Source organism: Hippoglossus hippoglossus, chromosome 15 (genome assembly GCF_009819705.1).
Source record: "Hippoglossus hippoglossus isolate fHipHip1 chromosome 15, fHipHip1.pri, whole genome shotgun sequence".
In the NCBI taxonomy this organism is placed as follows: domain Eukaryota; kingdom Metazoa; phylum Chordata; class Actinopteri; order Pleuronectiformes; family Pleuronectidae; genus Hippoglossus; species Hippoglossus hippoglossus.
This window is the reverse complement of record NC_047165.1, coordinates 16,909,353-16,937,072: the sequence shown is the minus strand read 5'-3', so window position 1 is coordinate 16,937,072 and position 27,720 is coordinate 16,909,353. Positions and strand designations below refer to the sequence as shown.

Genomic DNA, 27,720 nt, shown 5'->3' with positions numbered 1-27,720 from the left:
GACTTATAGTGCTGTTTTATTGATCAACACGCACGCGGGACACGCTCCCCTGTTGCCCTGAAATGACATTGATTACCACCCTCCACGTGTTTTGGTGACATTTCACGGAAGCTCGTTTGTTCCACGTTCGGCGAAGGCAGCGCGGGGCGGGGGCGGCGCTTGGCTTGTGACGTCAGGGCGGGCAGGCCCACGGATAGGCTGCTCGCACACGGAGCGGCGCCATGCTCCGCGCTCACAGTGACCGCTAGCCAGCAGAGATGCCTCCCGAAGACCGCGACCAAGCCCCCAATGTTCGGCCCGGGGCTCCCGCTGTTGTGTCGCTTCACTGATCCAAGATGACAGAGGGGTTACTGGTGGTAAAATGGCGAGGCTATGAGTGCTACTTTTCCTGTTTCGCTCGGCGTAGCGTGGCAGAGGCAGCGGGTCGATTCCAAAGTTGTCGGTTAGCAGGGCGCGTGTGAAGGATCGGACTTAAAGGCGCCGCGCACCCGTTCGTGGCTGCAAACATGGAGAAGCAGCAGAGCGACCTGGAGCGGGACCGGCAGTACTGTGAACTTTGTGGGAAAATGGAGAACCTCCTGAAGTGTGCCCGCTGCCGGAGCTCCTTCTACTGCAGCAAGGAGCACCAGAAACAGCACTGGAAGAAGCACAAGCTCATTTGCAAGGAGACGGAGAAGGCGCAGCTTCCCAGTCAGAAGCCCGAGCAGCAGGCGCCTCAGCCGCCGCCGCCGCCTCCGCCTCCGCCTCCACCACCGCCACCGCCGCCGCCGCCGGTGGTGGACAACGAGACACCGGAGAAACCCCCAGAGGAGAAAAGCCCCGAGCCGGCGGACAGCGCGTCTTTACCAGAGAGCGCGAACACAGGGGCGCCCGGGGTCGGAGACAAGCCGGCGGAAGACGTTTCAAACAACACCGCCACACCTAACGGACAAACCAGCTCATCCCCGCAGAAACTCGCATTGGAGTACATAGTCCCGTGTATGAACAAGCACGGCATCTGCGTGGTGGACAACTTTTTAGGCGCAGAGACCGGTCTGGGCATTTTGGACAATGTCAAGGCTCTGCACAAAACGGGCAGGTTCACAGACGGACAGTTGGTGAGTCAAAAAAGCGACTCGACCAAAGACATCCGGGGGGACAAAATCACGTGGATAGAGGGGAGGGAAGCCGGCTGTGAGAAGATCCGCTTTCTCATGAGTCGCATGGACGACCTGATCAGACATTGTAACGGCAAACTGGGAAACTACACAATAAATGGAAGGACGAAAGTAAGTATGGCAGCAGGTGGAAATCACACAAACCAGCAGTCAAACCCCAGAGTGTTTCTCATGCTTGGCAGTCAAGTGGTCGACTTTGATTGTCTCCGTGGAGCCGGCTGCTTTATACCTGCCTCAGTATTTAGTTCTTTAAAACACACACACAACCAGCAGTCTGACATCTAAACCCAGGGTGAGTCTCAAGGTTTTTTTATTAGGTTTTATTTGTCTTTAAGTTTTGCAGAAATGTCACCATCAGTCTGATCGCACTCGCGTGTCACCATGGCACCATTACTTTCAATTATCTAGCTAATAGACCTGACTCCAGGTTGTTAGAGGCCAGTAAGTCCTCTCTAACTCCAGGTTAAAGCGTGGCTAATGCCCCCGAGTCAGAAAAGTGGATTATTTCCTCAACACGTAATATTTTCTGTGCACATATACACCAGAGCTACACACGTTTTAATGTTCTGGTCAATGCATCAGCACAACAAACTCAAATGACTCCGACCGCAGGAGAAACCGATGAAGCTACCAGCACCAACTCTCTTCTGTGCACGTCCATGTGTCAGAAACCCGGTGAGAGCAAGTTATGAAGCTGTAAAGCAAAGATGGAGGTTTTATAGTAATTGTCATCCGTCCTGACATACATGAGTCATAGCTCAAAAAGATGAGTCAGCACCTCAGAAACCTTTTCAACACTTGGCATGTTGCCTGTCTGGTCTCAATAGGTGAGATGTTCCACAGTTCTAACAGCAAGTGCTGTTGGGCTACAAGAGTCAGTTTATTTTTTTAGAACAAAATCCCCACAACTGAGAAACTCCAACTAGGTAGATTTTATAAATATTAAGAAGAACACAACTTTATTTCGTAGCTCTTATCAAAACAAGGTTACAAAGTGCTTTTCAATACACATGGAGATAAAACAACACTGAACGAAACAAGACAAAAAATAATAAAGATAACATAAAAGAACGTATGCTTCAGGACATGCACGCATGTCGACGTTGAGTTTTGACTAAGTCTTTTATTAGTTTTTAGCCTGTGGAGCCTATTGTTTGCCAGAGGGTTTGATTTGTGGACTCATCTTGAGCTTAGTGGCTCTCACTATACTTTGATATTGTTTTTAGCTGCTCTTACTCTATGTGATTTTATAGTACAGCACTTTGGTCAACTGGTTTATAAATGTGCTCACGAAATAATTTGATTTGATTTAAAATCGACTTTTGTTAAGACAAGATAAAAATCTGTCACCAAAAGGTTTTAAGCAATTAAATGTGTGGACAAAAAAGTGCATGTATTTAAACACGGGTATATTACAGGACACATTCATTGATTATAGTGTGAATGTGTGTGACAGAACTGTAACTAAATGGTAAATAGTGGGATAAAGGAGAGCAGACCGGGCATCATTACCTCCGTCGGTGCTGCTGAATCATCTGCAGGGATGCTGACGCGTAGCTGACTGCGTCTCCTGCCCCTCTGCAGAGAAAAGCCCTTTTAAACAGATGCACGATTGCTTAGACTGATCTTTCTTATGTTGAGAGGAGGACCAGAATGTGTCGAAGTTGAAAGTGTGGGAGAGGAAACTGTCCGTCGTTTCTGTTTCACTGAGACGTGTTTCCTAAGTTCTTAGATGTATCTTGTTTTCAGGCAGGTTACTCAGACAATGAGTGACAAATGTACAAAAGTCACCCTGTCACCTCGTCAGTTATTTCGGACAGTTATTGTTTTGCTGCTGCGTGGCATTAAAAACACAAAGCAGCCAGGGTTGCGTGTGACCTGCGACTCTTCTCTTAACTAGATCTGGTCAATATGACCTTGTGGCACGAGACTGACCCAGGAGTGCATGAGCTGCCCTCAGTCTCCCCTCTCTCTCTCTTGTCCTCCTCTTCTGGTGGAAATACTCTGACGTAGAGCGCCACTGTTTCAGTGAAAAGAAGTTTGACTCAACACCTCTTCCTGTGGTCTTTGTAAAATGCAGACCAGTTTAATATAACAGTCATTTGCACTCTAATATAACAGCCTAATAAATTAAACATAAATCCTATCTTCCCATAGACTAAAGATCAGTTTAAAAAGAAGAGAAGTGTTAAATCTACTTCTTGGTCATTGGAGACGTGTTTGGTTGCAATGTTTTGTCCAACTTGTAGAAATCAATGAATGTAGACTAATGTTCAGTTACTGTTTGGGCTGTTATAGAGATATGTTGATCTGCTTCTAATATTTAAACCATTTTAAAGGTGTGATAGTCGTATTTATTGCAGGACTGTTAATGTTTATAATCTGATATCTAAAGTTTGTAGTTTTATAGGAATGTTTCTTATTAGTGTGTCTGTGCACTTTTTTATAAGCATGCTTGCAGTTTTTGTTTTCACATTAATTTTATTCGGTTTATCACTTTGGCCTGTAAAGATGTTCAAAACTGGAGGGATATGCAGTTTTCGTAGATGGACATGGTTTTGACCTTGTGACATTTGAATCAAACAGTACCAGAACTGGATTAACATGGTCCTGAACACTTGGTTAGTCACTGCTTTATATTTGTCACTGTACCTTATCATGTTCTGCTATCATGGTGCTTGACATTTAAAGGATTTAGCAGTGAAAGAGCACACACTGGATTGAAGCCCGTGGCCTTCAGATGATTGGTTTTCTGTGCAGGCACAGAGCTCTGACTGCTCTATGCTGTTTTCTTTTAGCCCACTCCTGTCATTACTTTTTCCCCCATTCGCTGGTTCCCGGTAGATGTGTAACATTCTGTTGAAAGCACACTATTTCAGGTTGGGCTGTTGATCCTCGCAGCTGGCCACTGAGTCAAACGCTGTGGAGGGCTTGACTTCCTCACCCACTGCCCTAGTTGCCTTGGCAAACACGCGGCTGGTCTGTGACCAGCGAGAATCGGCATATGGAAGGCCGCCAGTATCATTGGCTCAAAGGGACTAAACACAATGTAAGCCTCGGGAAAGATAGAGGAAGAAGATTTTGCCCAAATAGTTATTTAATCTCATTGTTTCCATTTCCCCCGTTCGACTTGATAACATTATGGGAAGTTGCAGGCAGCAGGTCGTGTTTGTTTCTGTGCAGCTCCAGCATGGTGAATGCTCTCTGATGCATTACATTTCATATCATTTTGCTGACGCTTTTATCAAAAGCAACTTACAATAAGTGCATTCAACCATGAGGGTACAAACCTAGAACAGCAATAGTCATTGTACTCAGCAAGTACAATTAGCTTAAAAAAAGCCAAACTACAAGTGCTATATGTAGGTGCAATATATAAGTACAACTAACTTTTTAAAAACCTTTTTATATATAAACACCAGAGTTGACTGGTTTATTAGACATCATCTTCTAACCAAGGTGTAGTCGGAAGAGGTGTGTCTTTAGCCTGCAGCGGAAGATGTGTAGACTTTCTGCTGTCCGGATGTCAATGGTGAGCTTGTTCCACCATTCAGGAGCCAGGACAGCAAACAGTCGGGATTTTGTTGAGTGTTTAGCTCGCAGTGAGGGAGCAGCAAGACGATTGGCAGACCGGAGTGGACGGGTTGTAGTGTAAGGTTTAACCATGTCCTGAGTGCAGACTGGGCCAGATCCGTTTGTAGCACGGTAAGCAAGTACTAGTGTCTTGAAGCGGATAAGGGCAGCCACTGGTAACCAGTGAAGGGAGCGGTGTAGTGTGAGAGAATGTATGTAGGATGAAGACCAGTCGAGCTGCTGCATTCCTGATAAGCTGCAGAGGTCGGATGGCACTAGCAGGTAGACATGCCAGGAGAGAGTTGCAGTAGTCTAGGCGTGAGATGGCAAGAGCCTGGACCAGAACTTGTGCTGCCTTCTGGGTAAGAAGGGGACATATTCTCCTGATGTTGTGCAGCATGTATATACACGAGCAGGTTGTTGCAGCAATGTTGGCGGTAAGGGAGAGTTGACTGTCGAGTGTCACACCCAGGTTCCTTGCGGTCTGGGTGGGGGCTACCACAGACTTGTCAATTGTGATAGTAAGGTTGTGCGTGGGAGAGCCTTTCCCTGGAAGGAAAAGTAGCTGTTCAAGGTTGATGCCATTATAACATTAGCATGGAACATGTAAAGATGTTTGTAGCAGCAACATGATTGTCCTGTCATTCACCCACTCTTCCCTTCTGAATGTTAGTATGTCCAGCATGTTGACACTGAGCCAAGGCTACATTACAACTGCTTGTATACAAAGCTAGCATGTGTACATACATGAAAAAGCATGACTCTGTGTAGCATGCCACTTTGTTGCTCAGTATGGAATTTAAAAACTAGATTTAAATACAGTATTGTTTGGTCCCACAGGGACTGGACTATTACAGTTTGTCTAACAAGACAGCACTACACACATTTAGATAACAACTGCATGTCTGTCCAGGGTAAAAAAAACAAATGCACATTCATGCAAGGATAAATGTCAATTTAGAAAACACAATGATACAGTATGTGTTTTGTGGCATTTTCCGTATTTTAAGTATGGTTTATTTTAACACAAGTGAAAGCTCATTTTTGCTCAACGATAGATATACGTATGCGGTAGGGCTGCAACTAACGACTATTCTGATAGTCGATTAATCTATCGATTATTGAAACGATTAATCGACTTATCGGATTATGAATCACACAAATACTCAATGGCTCTTATTAAGCCATCAGCTTTTATCGCGTACCAGATATTTATATAAATATATATGGCAATAATGAAAATCAACTTGTATTTTGTTTCGTGTACACCAAACGTCTTCATCACACACTGGAAATCCTTTATTACCACCCAACAATCCTGCACTGGTTTCCTACTGTTATCACAAAATCCCTATTGTCTGTAAGTATACAAGTATATTGACCTGTCATTCAACTATAGCCAAGCTGCTCATTTTCAATGAAAACTGTTGACAGACGCTAAGAAGCAGTTTGAACTCAACTAGAAAGAATCTGGACAAAATCCATCCCCTTCTCTTTGCCAGTGTTGAGGTCAATACTGAGCAGCTGAATTTGTTTATCGTTGAATGTTGAGTTATTTGTTGCATCATTTGTAATCTCACAGACTAACTGCAAATGTGTGCTTTCATAAGGAAGCTGACCCTTGACCTAAATCTTAAAGCTCAATAGAGTAAGCAGGCTGGAGGAAGTCATGTGGTGGTGGCCCTCTGAGCGTTGGAGCCGGCTGTGCATTATGCTATAGGTTGCATGAGCTGCTCGTTCCTTCCGTCTACAGTACCCGCATGCCAGAGATGGCAGCAGCTTGCATACCTCCTTTTTCCTGCTTATTGTTTTACCTTAATACAGTCAACAATAAATGTAATAGTTGTGGATTTAGTCCGAGCACAAGCTCACCCGGCATTCGTGGTAGCGTATGAGATAGTTGTGACATACCAGAGGGATAAATGGAGACCAAAAATTGGATGGGACATTCTGAATTAGGGCTGTGTGATGTGACTATATAACATGGAAAGGAAAGATAGTTTGCCATATTCTTATTTTGTTCTCTTTCGTTTATTTTGTTATCACAATTTTTTTTTCCATCATGGCAATATTTTTCATCATTTGTACAACCCTTTATATATTTGCTCTTTCGCTCAACATTGACGCAGGAAAATTAAAACCGGCACCACAAACTACCAAGGAAGGAGCGTGAGCAGGATACAGAATAAGGTCATTCTGAACAGGAGAAGACCAAATGTGGAGCTCGTACCTAAAAGATGACCTACTTCTGTCACATACATGTGGTTTGGGTATAAAAAGTCTGACATGGACCAATCAAAATTTGAAAATTATGCTACGACCGTTCTCCACAACAGATTAAAACACCACCAACCTGTTTTAGGATCTACACAAGAATCATGTCAAACAGTACAGAGAGAGTCTACAGATAACAACCACTAAAGTTCTGTTCTCAAACCAAAACCCCAAACTCAGATGTTGCAAGAAGCATTTGCCTGCGGCACACCCAATGGCAAAGAATCATTAAAGGGATGGTACAAAATGAAAATTCACTCATTATATACTCACCACTATGCCGATGAAGGGGTGGGTTGAGTGTTTGAGTCCACAAAACACTTTTGGAGTTTCAAGGGTAAACAATGTTGCAGCCAAATCTAATACAGTTGAAGTAACTGGTGATCAATTTTTCAAATGTCAAAAAACAACAGAAAAAAAATCTTAAAATTCCTCCATACTGCTCGCGTGGTGTCATCCCAGTTTGAATAAACAGGTGAACAGCTCTAAGTGCAGCAGCGGCGGTGCAGCTTCAGGATTCTGCACTCGGTCTTTACTTACTTCCACCTCAATTACTGCAGGTCCCTTTAACAGTTTCGGAAAGAAAGCTGCAACCAGCATCACCACAGGCCAAACAGTCCATTCTAAACAGGCAGGTTTAGAACGGCACTAGTCTAACTAACTGCAAACAACTATTTTTATTAAGTAAATAGTAATTAGGATAATTTTTATTATGAGTTCAATGCTAAATGTTTTTGAAAGAAACTCAAAAATATTTTCTATAACTAACCTCACTAATAAGGACTGTCTTCCAGTACCATACTCCAAACCTCTGTACAGAACATGAGCTGATAATTGTTTATAGAGCTTTGACCCTCTGTCTTTAGGGTGTTCAAAGCAGTGCCTAATATCTTTCGCACCCAACCCTTTGTCTGAAAAATGCTCTTTATATATTCACTTTTTGTCTCATATTTCGTGCTGTGCTCAGTCTACTTCCACTGGCATGGAGAAAGTATCAGTGACTGATCCAATTACAGAATGAGCTCACTTGGCTCTCACACAGCCACCGATGGAGCCATTCAGTCAGACTGGGCAGTCACTAAGAAGTTACTGCACAAAATTCACACAGCACTGTAGATATCAATTCCTAGCTCGAGGTATCGATGGGTAAAACACGTCCTAGCAGGACAGTTTTCAAGATGAACTGATGCTCAGATTCTGTTGAGTTATTCCATGTGATTGTATGACTTCAGTCAGTAGAAGCGGCAGGCCTGTTATGTGAGGGGGTCTCAGCATTTGAGTTTATTCCAGATGAATCTCTAAGCAGCTCACAGAGTTCAGCCTGTGTGTCTATCTTGTGTTTGTCATTGAGAGACACCAGCAGAGTGTGCTGAAATCTACAAGGCTGGTGACTGAGCCCAATCCGCTGTCAGTGTTTGCATAATCAGAGCAGAAAGTGTTGCTGCATTTTTTGCAGTAACATGTTGAGGGTGAGGGGTAGAGCAGCTGCTGCATACGTCCCTCTATTGTTCACGGCCTACAGTAAAGAAGAAAAGAGTAAACTAGGTCATTACTTTAAACAGGGATTTCCTCTTGAGCAGAACCACTGTCTGACAGATAAAACAGTGAGCAATCCCGGGCCGGGGCCCAAACTCTCTTGGTTCCCACACTCCCCTGTGCTACAAGGTCTCCATCCCAACTGTTTGTGCTGGTGTTTGGATAAGCATCACTTCTGTGAAGTGAGAAGACCCCTCGCAGCCTTTCATTCTCGCTCCACCCCGATTCATGGCTCACATCAGTGCGTGAACCATGAGGTGACCTGATAGCATCACAGTGAATGGAGTATCCTTTCAAGCGATCAGCAGAGTGAAAGTTCTCTGAAGCTGTGCTGGGATGCATCTAGTTTTAAATCGTACCGGCGGTTGAACAAAACAATCGATTTGAAAATATGTTTGGAACTTCTGAACGTTTTTTAACATTTCAGGTTAAAAGCTGCATATATATTCAGTCCATTTACCATTTACAGCTTAACTAATGGAGTACCATATTAAGTACTGTACGGGGAAGATTTCTTATCAGCCATGACTTTCCATCAGACGTTATGGAAGCTGTCTGGTTTAAAATATCCACCTCTCCTGAGAATCGTCTACTTTAGAAAAGTGGGAGGTGTGAGTGTAGTGACTTCTCATCATTCAACTTTTCCTCTGTAATTGAACAGAACACTCTACAGAATAAAGATGATATTATAAAATCAAATTTGATTCAAATATGAATATTAAGAAGGTGTTCATGAGCAGCAACAGAGCTGTCAGGGTTGCACTGGTGCAAACCACTTTTATCAACTGGTCACACCAACAAGTGATTTAGTGGCATCCCTCACAGTGCGGCATTATTAAGGACCTTTTATATTGATGAATAATTATCTTGATTTCTTTAGAGCTGCATAGAGCTGTTTCTTCACTTCTATACTCATCGTCTCAGTTTTATAAATCCTTTCGATATCATAATTGATTTTCCCATTGTAACATGTTTTGTTCTAACATATGAATATATCTTTTACTGAATACCTTTTTATTCTTACACACTAGGTTATTAAAATAAAGCCATAAAATGGCAAACCCATGGCATTTCTGATTTAGCTGAAATTAGTATGTTCACTGCCAGCAGCTGAACCTCTTTGCACGTACCATGGTACAACAAGGTTTATGTAGAAATCACTGTCATATCTCTACTGTATAAATACCCTCCCAAGCAACTTTTATCAGACTGAATCAAATTTAAGCTTTTGGTTTACATTTGGTTTCACTTCTGTGGAAATACTTGAACAGTCACATCTTTGAACTGAAGTCCAAATACAAAACCCAAATACAGATTTTATCAGAGCAAAGGTGTGTCTTTTAGTTTACAGTAAACCAGCAAGTCTAGCTGACATAAATAATGCTAATCTTGACTGTGCTGGTCACACCCCAGTCAGTTCAAGTTTGATTTATTATATCCTCTACACTCTGAGTGACGTTCTCGTTTCAGGCTTGATTTGCTGATGTCTGAGACATTCAGAATAAGGAAGAAAAGAAAACCGTATCACTTGTGTGAAACAGATTGCTCCGTCCCACACACACACACACACACACACACACACACACACACACACACACACACACACACACACACACACACAGGGATCCTCTGTCTGTAATCTCCACCTCAGATATAAAGGGATTAAGTCAAATGTTGACTCTGAATTATTGTAGATGGAGAACAATAATCATGTTTAAGACTATCACAGAGACCATGGGTCATTTGAATGAATGTCACAGTAGGCCCATCCGAGACAGGGACATTGTCAAGTAATTGTCACCTGCATTGACCTGTGTGTGCAATGAGGAAACAAATGAAAACAGTACAAACACAGCACCGACATTCATGAAAATAGTTGTGTTGGACTGGCACATGCTGAGAAAGTGGATTGAGGAAGTTGAGGAACCTTTTAAAACATGTCCTGAATTGGAGCACTAGTGTGTGTTGGCATAGAGACACACCACTTAAGTGACTGGAAGTACAGTGAAAACACAACTAGTTAATTAGAGATCATGTCATAGTGGTTTCAATGAAATTATACGTGATTGTTTACATGTTTCATTTACTGAATAATTGTATAATTATATTTAGCTTTTGGTTATTGACACAGAGGGTTGCCAGTGGCTGCAGACTGTTTGTTGCAGTGTTTATAACGTGAATTATTTTCATATTTTCATGCTCCACTTATGTGAGACTATTAGCCTCTAATGTGGCCTTACTGACGGCCTCTGCGAGCTGCTTCTATGACCTCTACTCGGTCTCTTGTTCGCTCTCCGTCTGTAAATGCCCGTCAGCCTCTGACGCCGCGCCTGTGGAATGTAAACAGACGACACAGCGAGCGAGGTCAACCTCCTAATGAGGGCCACGGAGGAACGCGGGAAAATAAGTGGCTGAGAAGAAAGGAAGCTCAAATGGGGATAAAGGTCAGAGGTGAAGATGTCAAGGAAAGAAAATCCTCCTGCGGTGAAGAGGAGTCATGTGGGCATGGAGAAATAATCAAGAGTTACCGATACTGGTAGACAGTTTAGACCAGGTTATATTTAACGTTTAGTTCTGTCAGAACTATATGACTGTTGCACTTAGAAAAAGGCGAGTATTGAGGATTTGCATACATGAGCATACAAAGTAGTAATAAATATCTTTAAATGTGGAGAATCTGTGATTTTCCTCCACATTGTGCCAGTGTATTCTGCCATATTCTGGTAATGTCTGCACCACTGCTGCATTTGCATCAAGGTTTTAGCTTCCAGCCGTCTGCGGTTGTGACTATTTAATGGAAAGCTGCGTCTCCCCTGCCTTGCTCAAGCTTGCTGGGTTCTCATGACCAGATCTCGTGAAAGGGAGACATGACTTAAACAGTATGTCAAAGCTGCTCTTCATCCAAGTTTTATGTTTTTCTATCGATTTCTTGTGGATGCTGTCAGTTCGGATTTTACTGCAAATTTCATACTTTTCAAGTGTAATATTCATATATTAAACTTTTAACCTGGCACGCTCAAAGGTGCATAATTGACCTTTCCTGCAGTACATGAACCCTGATAGAGTTTCTACAGCTGTCCCTTTTGAAGGAAGTGAAAGGCAAAACTGCTGTGTCTGGGTTTTTGCCGAGTGCTGAGGCCCTCACACCTTCAGTGAGCCCCCGCACACGCACACACACACACACAAACCACCCGCACACATCTGAATCCACACCAACACACTTTTCCCTAGCAGTGACTGTTTACCCATCTCCAGCCTTTGCAGCATGAGCCGTGCAGTCGAGGGTGGGAGGGGTGACATAGCCGAGGATCAGCCAACCTTCCTCACGCTCTGCACGTAGCACAACCATTAAAATACTGCTCCCTCTGGAGGGAGGCCAGGAGTCAAAGTTTACAGCAGTTCACTCTTCTCTGCTGCTCTAGCCCCACCCTTGTGCTTTCTCTGTCTATGCCCCTCTCTTTCTCTCCTTCTCTCTCTTTTTACACACACACATGCGCACACACACACACATAGCGTAGTGTATTGCACCTTACTAACAGGAAGTCCTTTGTCAATTTGCATGCCTCTCACCCGCTTTGATTCCCAGCAGCCGCTTCTTCTGAGACCCACCCTTGTTTTTTTTATATAAAAAAAAGTAGTTTTTCAGCTTGTGCAGCCAGAGCAAGACCTCCTTACCCTTCATCTTTATGTTTCATTGAGTTTTGTTGTTTTTCAGCTTTGAAGGCCCTGATACTGTGCATTCCAGTGATAGCCTGCATCACTCAAAAGATGTCAGATCAATGTGGACTAACGCAAGCAGCCGCAATTCAAATCCATGAAATCCAAATATTTGAAATCTAACGTAGTCTATCATTTGTCTGCACAAACGATCGCTTTTCACAATTCAAGATGCTGAAAGAGGCGTTAATTTGCTCTGCACATGACAATGTGTTTGGTCTGCTGTGAGTTTTTAGAATAATGTTGCTATGGTTTATGTTGCATGAAAGAATGTGGAGGAACTTGCCTTTTGTCATATCACTGCTTAGACACGGTGCATGAGGGCTCAATCTGCCCTCTGTTTGTGCACGTTACCCACTCACCTCAGCTCCTCTTTCAAGTCAGAAAGCACACGCAGTCGCCTGGTGTCGTACAAGTGTTGTTTATAAGTTCCAGTGCTTATGGTCTGATATCTGTTACACTATATGCACACTGACATGGCAGGCAATGTAACATAGAGACATGCATTTACTTTAATTTCCTCTGTTTTCCAGGGAAGTCTCATTTATGATGAGAAGACAAGTGTTTCTGTCACAGTCCTCCCAACAGTATGGGAGTCACCACTTATTCCTGTGGGACTTTCTGAGTTGTATGAGAGCATCTGCACGCTGTTTACACCAAGACGTTTACAAAAGCTCATAGGGGTTCACCGCCATCACCCAGACAGATCATGCAAGTTTTAATAGAGCAGGAAAAGGCAAAGGGAAGTTGACAGGCAGCACGATATCTCCGGTTTATTTTCTCGCTGGTTTAAAGTTTATAATGACGCAGCTGGGTTGTGAGCAGCCAGGGCTTCTGTCTGGTTGCAGGTGAAGGAGAGACAATACAACGTGGCTGTGCCAAGTCCACTCTATCCTCATCAAAGGCCAGCAACAAGCTAGTTGAGCTTCTTCTCCTGCTTCTTTTAATGTCATCTCAACTTTCCTCTTTTTGTTCTCTGTTGTTCACAGACACATATGAGATCTTGGCATAGGATGCATACGTTTCGTCACCACATGTCTGTTTTTACTAATCACGCTTTCTCATCTTCTGTCTTCAGGCAATGGTGGCGTGTTATCCTGGAAATGGGACAGGATACGTGCGGCATGTGGATAACCCTAATGGCGATGGACGATGCGTCACGTGCATATATTACCTTAATAAAGACTGGAGTGCCAAGGTATGTAACTGATGTCTGCGGGAAATAATATGAAGTGAAAGATTTAAACTCCAGTGGGTTATGCTTTTATTTCTTTTTTTGTCTCAAACACTGAATCAACTATGATGGGAAATTATCTCTGAAATATCAGAAGAATATTATTTGCGAAAAGCTACATAACTGATCTTTATATCAGTTGGACTTCCTGTCACAATTATACGACCGATCAGTCTGGTTGTTGTCACTGTGGCAGATTCGTGTCTCCCTCCATCCTGCTCTACTCCACACCCACGCAGTCAGGAGTAGAGGTTACGTGTCAGTATGTGCTGTCCACTCTCTCCATTCATAATCCCATTTAAACGCAGAGATCCTGCTAATCTAGCCACACCCAATCAGGGTGAAGAGTGCCCCCCTGCTGCCTTCCACAAATCCATTGTTCCTCCTGCAAGAAGCAGATTTTACAGGCAGACAGAAGACAGAGAATTCAATTTATGGAACTACTCTGGTACTTTATTACGAAGCAGCTGTGATGAATAATTACTGTTCGGATCTAAACCTTCTTTAGGTTGTGTTTTACTGCAGGAATATTCATAAACATCAAATATCTTCCCTTTGAAAAGGTCTCTGTGCTTTTCCTTCACTGTCAGTAATATATGTTTAAAGGACATCAGAGTATAATCACAACTTCTGTTTAACTGGTAAAATACTAAGTATAACCATGTCTCCACCAAGATTCAAAACAGGAATGTATTAAACCAAAGCATCTCATTAAATTATATTATCCATAACGTGACAACTTTGATTGTTTATTTTTGGATGCTCATGTTGCTCTGTGTCCCTGCTACACATGCATGTGCAGTTAATGAGAGCAGCCAGAGATGGACAGTGTTGCTGCCACAACATCTCATGTAACATCACAGCTGTATGTAAGAGGAATGCATGAGGGAATGTGCTGGTGAACGCAATCATCTTACAATGTATATATGAAGTGTTCAGTATATGTAGGCACCTAATTACTAAAACACAGCTGCTGCCCTGCCGCTTAAACCCTGGGTGCTCCTTCCTGATTGGCCATTGTTGCTATATCAACCTATAAATTCAGTTTGTATGCCCACAGTAAGTTGACGTAACTTCGAGAGCTCAAATCTACTTCCATAATTAGTTTTTCCACCTGTCCCTCCACATCTTTGTTACAACATGCACAGACCATAGACTGTATATAAACGTGGACGACATGACAGCTCCCCAAAGGTGAAACCAAAACGTCTCGGTCGTAGCCTGGTGGCTGGCGCTGGTATAGGTCATAAATCCTACCTCCACCATGTTAGTGGATGGGATCAAATAAATTTGGATGGTTTCTGTTATTTACTGTAGTTCTTATCACACATGTGTTAAAGTGGACAGTAATTTTAGTTTTAATTAGTTATTTGGTCCTATAGAAATGGGTATTGAAACATCATGATTGACAGATAAGACTGACTCACGATTGGTCGAGCATCTGTATCGACAGGACCTCGCTACCTCGGCGCCATCCCCTGATCGCCACTGTGCAGAGTCTGGCTCCAAATGCGCAAGATGGCAGCCTCCTTATCCAAGATATTAAGGTTTCATTTCTGTAAAATGGGAGGAGTTGGAGATGCGTCCTCCATCTTTATATACAGTCTACAGCACATGTGCTTACAGTATTTAGCAGTTAATGTCAGAAACTCACCTTTTAATTGAGAGGGGTGAACAGGATGGTGGACACCAGGAAGTAACGTAACACTGCTCACAACAGTGGAAAAGCGTACAGCATTCATGCTTCTTGTGGACAAGCGACTATCTTCTAAACTTTCACTCCAGACCTGTACGCTATATGGAGTTTATGTAAATAAAGGAAACTTTTTTTCGGGCTCTGGATCCTAGTTTTTACTGGAGTCTGTCCTCTGGCTTTAGCCACTAATAAAGAGAGGATCACTATTTTTAGCTGTCTTAAAGCAGGTGACAAGGCAAACTGAATATACAGGGATTGGGGACCTGTCTTGGGTTGTTAATACCTTTTATTTAAAAGCACTTAAAGTGTGAACTAACTGCAACACCTTTGCTAAATGATGTACTTGCACTTCCATTATGTCCCTGGTTTGTTTCAGACTGTGACTGTTGCTCCTCTCTGTTGAGGCAGTTGCCATGGTTTCAAGACAGTTTCCCTCTATCTTTTATATAACCAGTAAACACTTGGTTTCTTTTTTTGTACCTGCAACTTGGGAACAAATGACTTGGCCTGTTACAAGGAATATTGGTTGTCTTGTGTTGCTATGAAAACATACTAATCTAAGTGTTGTTACCACACCACACCCTCTGATAACCAGTGACACACCTACATAGCAGTGTTTTATATCATAATGGCTGTGTCCTGTGTGACACTAGCACTCACTCAGCACAGTCATAGCTTTTGCTCGTTTATGTGTATATAAAAATATTTCCACATCAGGTGGCTGCCCCTGTGTTAATCATCGAAGCTGCTGCTTGATTCCTATTGTTATGTTCACGCACAAGCTTCAATTATTCAAATGAGCCATGTTTTGGAATCCCGTTGGACATGTGAATAATTATAATCAGGTCTCTGATTGGCTGAATTGTTAGGGTTGTGATGAGCGGTTCGTTATAGAATGCGGTTGCCTAGATACCGGGGTTTCATGAGAGAATGACATTGCTTTGGAATGTTCAGGTTCAGTTGTTTCAATCATTTATCCCAGATTTTTAACATGTGTCGTCAGCGGCTTCACTTCTGTACAAAATCATCAGCGTGTAGGTGTAACGTCAGCTTTATGTATATTGTAACTCAAAATTGTATAATAAATATTTGAGCTCAGATTACAAAGTAGGTAGATATAGTTTACTGTATTTAACATTTTAAATATTTAAAATGTAAAAATGTGAGATACTGAAGTTTTATGATATCCTCAAGTGTCCTAGCGTGGTATACCATGTATTTTGGTTATCTTGAAGTGTTCACCATGCACGCACGTGAAACTAGCTGCACTAGTGGGAGGATAAATATACAGGCAAGCAGAAAGCAGTGGAAGGAAATTAATCAGCCACTGGAAATCCTATGCTCTATGTTATAAGTGCAGATTCTGTGCAACACATGTTGAAGAGTTGAATGTACACGTCAAAATAAAGAAATGCTATTCAGTGATGAAATGTCTATGATAAGAGGGGTACGCTGTAACTTCTGCTTTTTATAAACTACTGAATGTTAAGAGGCAAAAGTGCAGTGCATTAACCTTTTTACTGTGTAATAGCCATACTTCTATTTTCCAAACTGCTTATCTTGTTCTGGGTTGCCGTGAAGGGGGGGGGGGGGTTGTATCCCAGCATGCAATGAGTGAGGGGCAAGAGGTTCCCAGTTTATCAAATGCTGTACAGTACATACTGTACTGAGACAAACACACGTATACACCCCACTCTTTGTTTCATTCATGATTAGATTATGTCTTCTTAAAGTGTCTGACTTCGACACGTGTAACAGTTCACCCATATATAACTCTGCACCAGTGTGGAGCCTGATTTACTGCAAACATTGTCGTGATTGATCAGAGGGATCAGAGTTCTCCGTCACTATGACAGATTCCTGTCAATCAGATTCCAGAGAGGTCATGTATGAGATCAGTTAGATCTGAAGGGGGAAACAAGCAAGGGGAGGGGGATGTGACATGTGAGCGAGCTCAGCTGCTGGATGAGCCTGAGAGATGTAGAATAATGGCTGTTTGACAGGTAAACAGGCAGTTAAGGGCTCAAATGCAAATCTTCATGTATGCTGAGGGAATATGGCTGCACATGCTTTTCTCTGCTGCAGCCACCATTTTTACATTAAAACCCATTAGAAATGCATGGTTGGAAGAAAAAGCAGGCGCTCTGTCCATGTGTCATAGCATCCTACTTTTCCAAAAAATAATAATTGTGTTTTAACAGGGGTGTACTGACCATTGGAAACATTTGAGGGTCGGTGCGACCATCATAAGAATCTAATAACATTTTAACCAGCCCTGTTGATCTCTTAACTGGCCCTCTCTGTCTGCCTGTTATTCAGAGTCCACATGAGAGCGTTCTGCATTGGTGTTCCGGCACTGGGTTAACTAGCTAATCACAAACAAGTTGGAACAAATTGAAATGTTTTTCAACCCTGTCTGTTTGTTTATTAGTTTGTTAGTAAGCAAAATTACTAAGATACTACTGCACGATTACCACAAATCTTGAAGGATTGGTTTGGTGCGGATCTGGATCGGAGGGGGGGATCCAGGAAATCTTTATCACTTTCTTTAACATTGCAAGATAAGGTGTTTATATATAATCCAAGGAACTGATATCAACTTGGTGCAGATTGAATAAATTTAAGGCGACTGTTGGTGCTTGGCAGAGGTATGCTCTCTACTGATCTAGTCTAACATTTTGGTCAAAGCATTGTATTGTTTTGTCTTACCAAGGGCAGAAAACCCAAAGATATTAAATTTAGAAGTACAGAAAAACATATATTTTTACATCTGGACCCAAAGTGGAGGATGGGAATTTAAAAGGGTTTAGAATTTTTGCTTGAAATTACATTAACCTGTAATATCAACCTTTTTGGCCATGTGAAGGTGAGCAGGCCAGACGATCAAAACAATGAGCTAAAAGACACTAATACAAGCTGAGTAAAGCTGCAGAGTGGGATGATAACGGTTTGTGCTCCGATCCCAAACAGCAGCTTTCACACTAAAATCATCTGATCCATTGTATAACATAAATATTTAACAGCTACAAAAAAAACTGCAATAGAGTGTAATTCTAGTGACTTAACAAAGATTTTCTTCATTTTTTTTTTCAAAAGTAAAAAAATAAACATTCAAATGTCCAAGGTCAGTGTCTATTTTAGTTTATAGCATTATTTGGCCGCTTGTTACCCATTCAGAGTTTTTACATAGATCATATCTTTGGGTTGTAGGTGTTCATCATCAGTCCACTTCAGTGTGATGTGGGTCAGAAGGTCATGTCTTGCAGGCGAGAGTCAACGTGTGGTCACTCTAATCCATGCAACATAGCTTTCCGGCCTGGCGGCTGAATTCTGGCTTTACGTGCAGTTTAACAATTGTTAACGTCGGTGGTCCTTGAGCTGCTTACGTGTTGGGGGAGAAAAAAAGTTCCCCTGTCTTCTTTGACCCTATTGTGCTTTATTTAGCTTTGTCACACAACCGGCATTCCCCCTCATTCAGAGTAGTATAAATGCTTATAGCCTTACTTTTCCAACGAAGGGTGTGAACCTCTCTGCTCGGCTGGTTTGCGTGTGAAGAGAGGGGCCTATCATATCAGCTGTGTGAAAGTTAAAGTGGCACGCTTGCAGCAATCTGCTTTTTCACTCTCCAGGTCCTTTATCCAGTCGGAGCAGTTTTCCTGTGGGTTATTCTTCCTATCCCTCCACAGGAAGGCCGTCCCCCACTGCTGCTTCCTATCCTGAGCTTTCCTCTTAGCCCCTGAAGTTGGACAACCCTTTTCCTTTGACATTGTCGTCCTACGTTGATCATTTAACAAGCCTCACATATTGGTATTATATCAATGATGTATGCAGATTTCAGGGTATTTTATCTCCTTTTCATGTGTGTTTTCTGAATGTGGATGAACATGATCAGGAATCAAATCCACAAACATGATCACTGCAGAGGCTTCACTTCCTCGCTCTCTTTACCTTCCTGCGATTGCTTTGTCCTGACTTGTGTACATAATGGGGTCGCTCCTTCTTCTTGTTCTGCTCTTCCAGGAACACGGAGGCCTTCTTCGAATCTTCCCAGAAGGAAAGGCCCAATTTGCCGACATAGAGCCCAAATTCGACCGTCTGCTGCTGTTCTGGTCCGACAGACGGAACCCTCACGAGGTTCAGCCAGCCTTCGCCACCAGGTCAGCGTCCAAAGTCTGTCCACTGTACACGCTCAGACGATCCAGAATGTTTTGCACCAGCTCACCACTTCTCCGTTTCTGTCTCCGCAGGTATGCCATCACAGTGTGGTATTTTGATGCGGACGAGCGCGCCAGAGCTAAAGAAAAGTACTTAACAGGTGAAGTTTGATCCACAAACTACATGATCCCGTTTCTGATGTTGCAGCCCTTTCAGCTTTTACTTCATCCCTTGTGTTTGTGCTTTGTTTGTGTGCAGGTGCAGGTGAAAAAGGAGTAAAGGTTGAACTCGACAAATCATCAGATCCCAGCTAATGGGATCCTTGCGTTCCCCACAAACCATTAAGTGCTCTATCCTAAGAAAGTGGCCTGTAGAGAGCATGTGTGTGTGTTTTACAAAGACTGCAGACTTTTTGCTTGAGTGGATGGAAGATCTGTGCTCGTGGAGACGTCAAAACCAACACACAGTGATTTCTGTTCATTTTCAGTAAACTTGGGCAACCCAGTAGACCTTGAATGTCATGACATTGTACTGAAAGGGATCTTTTTGTCTTTTTCACCTGTGCGGTGGAGAACGCTTACGTCATATAGCTGACATTTTCAGAGCATCACTTCAAACTGGAGCTCAGAGAGGATCTACATCCTTTTTTGCATATACGTTTTTGCAGTTAATTCCTTAAAGGTACAGTGTTCTGCATATGCTTAATGTGTTATGCTTTTCACATGGAATCAGCTGTTGCAAGATACTGTATGGCAAAATATGCTTGAGTTTGCAATAATACGAGGAATGATCTGAATTAAAAACACCCTTTTATTGACAGAACATCATTTGTCTTAGTTTGAGTTCATTCATTTGCCGCACAGTTGATGCAAACCGTGTCATTTGTCGTCCGACTGTTCCTTCTTATCCACATTTGTCAATAATCACACATTGATCTGTCTGACTTGGGGGTAAAGGACTCTGTTGCCTACGGCCTCACCTGCCCTGTTTGCACTTTACACAGCTCTATGCTGCCATCTGCAGGAAACCTACTGTCGTGCACCTGTTGTCTGTAATTTTGTGGCTCTATGGGTAAATAATGGTGAAAATGAGATACTTTACATTCAGAAAAACATATGTAAGCGTAATCAAAGAAATTTCCCCAACCAGTATTATCTTATCAACACACATTTGTGAGCATCATACTTACAATTAATTAGCTGGACTATTCAATAATGATTAATGATAAATGACATTTTAATAGTAGTCAGATCAGATGCTAAATGACACTATGACCATAAGGTTATTGTATAAACAGTTTTAAGTAATTTACCAGAGTTTTCGTTTTCAGTCTTTGATTCAATTTCTAAATTCATTTAAAATTTCTTATCAGTTTTTTTTAAACGTATACAGATCTTTTCCTAGACAATCACTAAACTCAAACACACAGTGAGGATGTTCCTGTTTTGTAACCAAACAACCGTCTCCTTGCTAAACTCTAAAGGATTATCTGCTGTGAATGTCCATGGCACATAATGTGATTAGTGCTCTTAGAATGAAAACTCATCAATAAAATGGTGAGACCTGAGAAATGAATTCACCCTGTCGTCTTTTTCTTATATTAAATGTTCCTTTATCAGAAGGAGGTTTGAGCTTCTTATGTCCAACTCTGAACCACAGTTAAAGCTATCGTTACGATTAATGCTTTTAGTTATTATATATACATAACATGTCATACATGTGTTTCTATGCATTTCCATATTTCCATTTCCATGTGTATGTACATGTAGACACATGTATATATGTGCGTTAATGAGTAAGTATGTATGTGTATATATATATGAAGATGAAAATATGTCGATTCATTGTTAAACATTAACAACTTTTGTATCATTAGTCCGGGTGAAATGTTAACAGTAAAGTACATTTTCACATTTAAATGTTTTTAATATGAATTACATGAATATCTTCTCTATATAAACAATCTGTATGAAAAAAGAAACGTGACATAAAATCGTAATACAGTTCATATTACAAAGGCCAGGAAATATATTAAGCAGTATTCAATACAAACTATACATTGTAAAATGTTTAAGAGCAGTCAGAATTAGATCAGACTTTGTATAAGGAGTGTGCAAAATTAACGCCTGTCAGTGGACCTTCATATAAGTCTGTTAGTTCTTCTTCTCTAGACAAAATAGAATGTATGAAGTCGAGGGCAGCGTCCAGCCCCATGTGCCTCGGTCATTAAGAGAGATTGTGCAAAAATATACAAAGAGAGAGAAAGGTCAGGAGTCGGTGTGAACTCCAGTCAGTAATGGCTGAGCTCCTCTGGAGGAGCAGGGAGGTGGTAACTGTCCTCTCCTGCGATGTAGGCGCTGATGCTGCTGCTTTGGCTCCCCCACTCGTAACTGTCCGCAGCCAGACTGAACAATAAAAAAACATCCATGAAAATTATTCATATATATATTTTCATATCGAGTGTTTTAGGGAGCAGACGGGGGGGATTTATTTACCTGGCTTGGATGTTCTGAGGCATGACGCTCCACGCCAGATCATCATCGCTGTCGTAACGTCGAGGGTTATCGAAGAAATAAGCCCTGGAGGAGAAGACGTGACCAGGAAGCCCAGAGCCGCTCTGCAGGACAAGCCAGACACAAACACAACTTGAAACATCAGACATCATAGAGACGGTTATATAACGCTAACTGTTTGCATTATAGAAAAGTATTTCATCAGCATTTCCTTATGGCTTAGGGTCGTGGTTCCCAACCGGTTTGCCTTAAAATAAAAACAAGTCCTTGTCACATTTTACATATTTCTGTAACCACCAGAGACGGATTTCTCTTGAAATGACAAAACTGTCCATTATTTCACGGTGGTGAAGCTGAACTGCCGTGTGTCTTATCTTCTACCAGTCTTTACACCACCTCTTAGATTTATCTTGTGAGCCCCAGGCTGGGAACCGCAGGCTCAGTGTAATCGCTGGCTCACCCTGTCTAGGTTAGGATGTCGAACTCTGAAGAAGAAAACGACGAGAGAGGTGGGCAGCAGCTCCCACACAAACAAGATCACTCCGAAGACGATGTAGCCGGTGTCGCCCAGAGTCGACTGTAAATCTGCCTGAAAGAAAATCACATACCAGATTACTAAACTGTACAGCATTTCAAAAGATCACTATTTTAACCAAGCATGTAAAACTCAAATTTTAACGGCAATAATTACAAGACAAATAATCATTGACAAGACAAATATTTTCATAAAAATACAAAAAATACAACTCAGTTTGCGTCTTCCTAAAATGCGAGCTAAGTGTACAGTAATGGGGTAGAAGTAGTTTGTCTGACCCGTCGACCACTGCTCTCAATTATCACTTCTTATAATTATCAACAAAATAGATAATGGCAGCTGTAGTTTCATATTTACAGGTATGAAACTGTTCCTCTAAGGCATCAGACCTCTTTGCTGGTTTACCTGGTCTGAAACGTTGTACCAGTCGTAGTCAAAGGAGGTGATGCTCTTGTTGGAGAGTCCCAGGACGACCAGGTTGTAGCAGGCCCTGGACGAGTACAGGAGGATGACGATGGCTCCAATGACCGTCACCTGGCACACCGACGTCCCCTGTACAGTTACAGGAGTTCCATTAATCAACTGAATGTCCAAGAAAAAAACTGGAATTGCTACCCTGGGCTTTAATGCTTTCGCCATCCAGTGCAGGTTCAGACCGTCCAGGTGTTCCTGACATGTTGCATTCACAATAATATGAGGTCACTTTGACCTTTGACCACTGAATCTAATCAGTTGATCTTAGAGTCCAAGTGACAACTGGTCAAAATTGAAGAAATTCCGTAAAGACAGACCTGAGATGTTTCGGGTGGCCACTTTGACCCTGACTTTGACCTTGAACCACCCAAACATAATAATTTAATCCTTGAGTCTAAGTGAACGTTTCTAAGGATTCCCTGGAGTTGATCCTAAGATATTGTGTTCACAAGGCAACTGAACATTTGTACCAAATTTAAAGAATCTCCCTCAAGGGTTTTTTGAGATGTTGTGTTTACAAGGATGCGACGGACCACATAAAACATCATGCCTCTGGCCACTGGTTGTCATCGCTGTGAAGACATGAAAATGAACAAACTCTGAATGAAACATTTGCAAAATGTATCTTGAGTTTCATGCAAGACAAGACTTGTTACCTCAGTACCTGTCGCTTTACTGCACTGTGCACAATAACCTTAATTAGAGATGGTGAACTGTACTGTAAGCTTGGGGAACCCAGTCATGCACACAGACAACACTGTTGCTAGGGAACAATCACTATGTACAAAGCATAAATCATGGGGAGAAGTGCATCTTCACTGGAGGGTGCAACATGCAGCACATAAAGCCTTTTGATGCCAGTAAGAAAATGAGCATCAAAGCCAATCTTCTGTTTCAACTCCATGTTCATAACGTCTGTGTCAGGGCCTCTCACCTTGGATTCTAGGTAAATGTTGGCCAGCGACATCTTGGCGATTTTGTAAAGACACAGGGAGAGCGAGATGGCGCACAGGACGAAGAGCGTGTCGTTGATTGTGACCCTCACGAGCACGATGGTGTGGGCCTCTGTGGAGGACATCCTCACCAGCAGGGCACATACTAGATTCACTACTAGAAACACCAGGCTGATGGACAGGAAGACCAGGTACAGCGGCAGCCTGCAGGTCAGGAAAGACAGAAAAATATTATTTACATGAAAAACTGCTGTATACTGAATTTACTATAGTTTTTATTACTTCAGCCACGGCAGTACATGGTTTTTTTTGTGCAAAAAATAGAATTGAATTGTGTTGGATGGAAAATGAAAACTAGTACATGATCCACCTCTCCTGTTCTTACCTGTATCTTAAAAGCTCTGGTGAATATTTCGACTTTGCCTTGAAAACAACCTGTGAAACAAAACAAAAAGAAAAAAACCTACATCATGTAAATGAATCATGCTTTTCCTGGAGCTCATTTTCACTTCTTTATTCTCGCTCAACAGGAAATAAAGAAATTCTTTTAAAACAGGAACCTCGCAGTAGGAAACAGCAGTTTGAACTCTATAGCTACACAACAGTTGTACAGCACACAGCCACCTGTTACACACTTTGTTCCGACGATCAGCGGCGACACAAATCAGCACCAGAGGATCAAGCTAAAAATAAGCTGTAGGTAGAGGCCAGAGAAACAATTATGTGATATTTGGATTATGTAAGCAGATGAGGGGCTGATTCACTGCACCACACTGTGCAGCCGATCTGTATGAGAGTCTGTTCCACTGATAACAACAGGAACTATTTACCAGACAGAACTTCGAGAGCCCTTATCATCAGATGATGTTCACATTAGGTGTAAAGCGGAGTGAACGGGGGGGCGTAACTTTGGGTTGAACGTTGGAGGAGTTGAGGTCAAACAGCATCTTCAAACACTCTGGATAATTGCTAGATTATTTACCAGTGAATAATCGTTTGATAAAGCTTGGAATTAATCACTATTTATACAACATACTTGCCACATAATACCAGCTAGTGATTAGCCAAAGTAGCGAGAGTAAAATCGGGATGAAAAATGTTATTCTTTGTCCGTGCTGCAATTTTAATTGAAACTTTACGAGAGTCGATATTTTTCATTCAGTGTGATGGTAGGATTATTCAGGGGGGGGGGGGCATTGGTAATCAAATTTCACACATTTTAATTTTCAGGATGAATATTTTTATTTAGAGCTGAAATGTTGTGAAATGATCATGTGAGGACATTCTGCTGTGTGTGTGTGTGTGTGTGTGTGTGTGTGTGTGTGTGTGTGTGTGTGTGACTAAAACTCTCTAAAGAAAAACTTGTGATGGACATTTTTCCCTAATTATTGGTCAACCCATGAATCGCTAAATTGGTAAAAAAAATAAATAAATAAACATATCCAAAGATTTAATTTGTAATGAAAATAATAAAAACTTTATTACCATTTGCCATAATATATTCAAATATAGACCCAGTGCTAGTTTCGTGGAAAGTGAACCGTAAAGCTATAGTTTCATTTCCTCTTTCTCAAAACAATCTAGTTTACATTTTGTCCACTGATGCACACGTGCCTATAAGTTCCAGCCCCTCGTTCACGTGAGGGCTGTGTGTGTGTTTAAAGGTTCGCTCCTGACATGTCTTGTATTTGTGTTTGAATTGAACTGGCAACCCTATGGGGTCTGAAGCTTAGGTTATTCAGGAAAAACAACAGAGACAAAACAAGCAAAAAAAAACATGTTTTTAGTTCTTCATCATATTTACTACTTTGACAGATACACATCTATTATTTATATTAATCCTTACCCTTGTTTTTATTTTATTTAACTTACCTATTCCCCTGAGTCCCAATGATATTCTTCATACATTGTGTGTGCAGTATTTAACTATAGGGCAGATGATTGATCGTTCTTATATAATTCTTCTGTAATATGAAAGTATGATTTGTTTGTTTTAAACCTCCACACAATATTAGGGAAGAATGAGGAAACGATTTTAAATAAATATCGTTTCACTGTGACTTTGCAGTGGATCCTTCTGCACAGTGAAGGTCAAACTCCCACACGAGGAGGAGAAACTTGAAATAAAGATCTCCCTGGTCTGAACTCTTTCCTCACGTTACCCAGGAGCAGCTGCAGCTCCACTACATGGCAGCAGTGTCTGACAACTCACCTGAGCAAAGTAAAGGTTCATGAGGCTGAGAGTGAAGAACTGCAGGCACACGGGGAAGCAGTAGAGCAGCCAGAAGGGGAAGGGTCCCAGCGTGTTGGCCGTGACAAAGTTCCTGAAGTAGAAGGAGAAGAGCACGGTGCGCAGCGCCGACCACAGCAGGCACAGGAACAGGAACACCGTCTGGTAGCTGAGGCGCTTGTGTCGGTAGCGCAGCACCAGCCACAGCTGCACGTACACGAAGATGAAGAGGAGCGAGTAGAAGATCGTGTAGACCACCGTCAGGCCCAGGGTGACGAAGGGAGGCACGGCGGGGCTCAGGGTGGGCAGAGGCAGGGGCTCGTCCATCGGCTCCTGCTCCTCCACCACCCGGGCCTCCATGTACAGGAGCGCAGCGGCGCGGAGGGGCCTCCTCTGCCGGCGTGGGCTTCACAGAGCCCGCCTCGGGGACGGGGCTGTCAGGGGGAAAGGAGGCTAACTTCCTGCTGCCCGAGCCAGACGGAGAGCGAGGCGCATGATCGGTGATGAGAACGAGCAGTTTGTCCGCAGCAGCAGCAGCAGCGGGCAGGGAGATGCAGGAAGCTGCAGCCTGGAGCTCAGAGAGAGGACCAGCCTCCTCCCGCTCCCCCCTCCTCCTCCGGCCCCACCAGCTCCCACTACGTGACGCTACGCATCAGCTGACGCACGCTCCCGTACCTTTGACCCCGTCATGGGGCTTCCCACCGCAGCCCCGGTCCCCAGAGACACGTGTGTTTACTTTCACTTTACTGAGGTGCATTAAACGCATCACACGCAGATTCATCTTCATCATCATCTTCCTCATTCAACACTGGCAGGTTCATATAAGCAACCTGTACATATAGGTGGCACACAGCCAAAGCCACTGCATGGAGACAGTTCAATAAACTATTCTTCATAAAAAAGGGACAGTCAATAGTTACTATGAAATATTAAGATAAAAGTAATTTTGCACATCCTGCACTACACAACTAAAGATGGTGGTAGTAATATAGTTGGAAGTAGCTTGGTTGTTTTAAGACAACCATGTTATAGTTAAGCTGAGATAAGATAAGAAGAGGTGAGATAAGATAAGATAACAAGAGGTGAGGTGAGATGAGATAAGACGAGATGAGATAAGATAAGATACAATTTCTTTATCTATCCTCCTTTATCCTGATTTAAAATTGACTCAGCAGCACAAAGGAGTAGCAGTGGAAGGTAAAATGTTTCAAGAAAATAAAAATAGAAACAGAATCTAGAATAAATCAGATAAAAATAGAAATACTATATGCAACATTAGGCTAGTTTACATTATACTTTTCAGCATGAAGATAGAAGTTCTGTGATTGTGTCTTTTTTAATATTAAATATGTGTAAGCAGTAGTTGTTTTATCTGTAATCACAATGTCCTTGTTTCAAATAAAAGCAAATTCCTCTAAAGATGTCTTCCAAAAAAAGAAAATGTAAAACACAAATATTTGCAGTTGTTGCTTCATTCTTATTGATTTTAATATTGTATTAAAATTAGATACTGTTGTGCTAAATTTTGCTTTTGACACAGAGCCCCTCTGAAGACAGGGCCTCAGAATCTGGTGTAAATGCAGAAACCATCTTAAGGATCCAACTATTTCAGTTTATCATATGATCAAATGAACTCTGTGTAATTACCACAAAGTGACCCTGGGGTCTTATGG

At 42.2% G+C, this 27,720-nt stretch overlaps 2 protein-coding genes across 2 annotated transcripts; one reads left to right on the top strand and one right to left on the bottom strand.

Annotated features, from left to right (window-relative positions):
• The first annotated feature begins 194 nt into the window (after window positions 1–194).
• Window positions 195–20,909, top strand: egln1a (egl-9 family hypoxia-inducible factor 1a). Its single transcript, XM_034608128.1, has 5 exons — window positions 195–1,268; window positions 13,336–13,455; window positions 19,208–19,344; window positions 19,435–19,502; window positions 19,601–20,909. The coding sequence occupies exons 1-5, from the start codon at window positions 507–509 to the stop codon at window positions 19,654–19,656; spliced, it is 1,143 nt and encodes a 380-aa protein (XP_034464019.1). The 5' UTR covers window positions 195–506; the 3' UTR covers window positions 19,657–20,909.
• On the bottom strand, window positions 20,139–26,682 carry gpr137ba (G protein-coupled receptor 137Ba). Its single transcript, XM_034608127.1, has 7 exons — window positions 26,030–26,682; window positions 24,203–24,252; window positions 23,799–24,021; window positions 22,796–22,942; window positions 22,316–22,444; window positions 21,838–21,959; window positions 20,139–21,747 (listed from the first exon to the last, which is right to left on the bottom strand). Exons 1-7 carry the CDS (start codon window positions 26,405–26,407, stop codon window positions 21,633–21,635), a joined length of 1,164 nt encoding a protein of 387 aa, XP_034464018.1. The 5' UTR covers window positions 26,408–26,682; the 3' UTR covers window positions 20,139–21,632.
• Window positions 26,683–27,720: the final 1,038 nt, after the last annotated feature.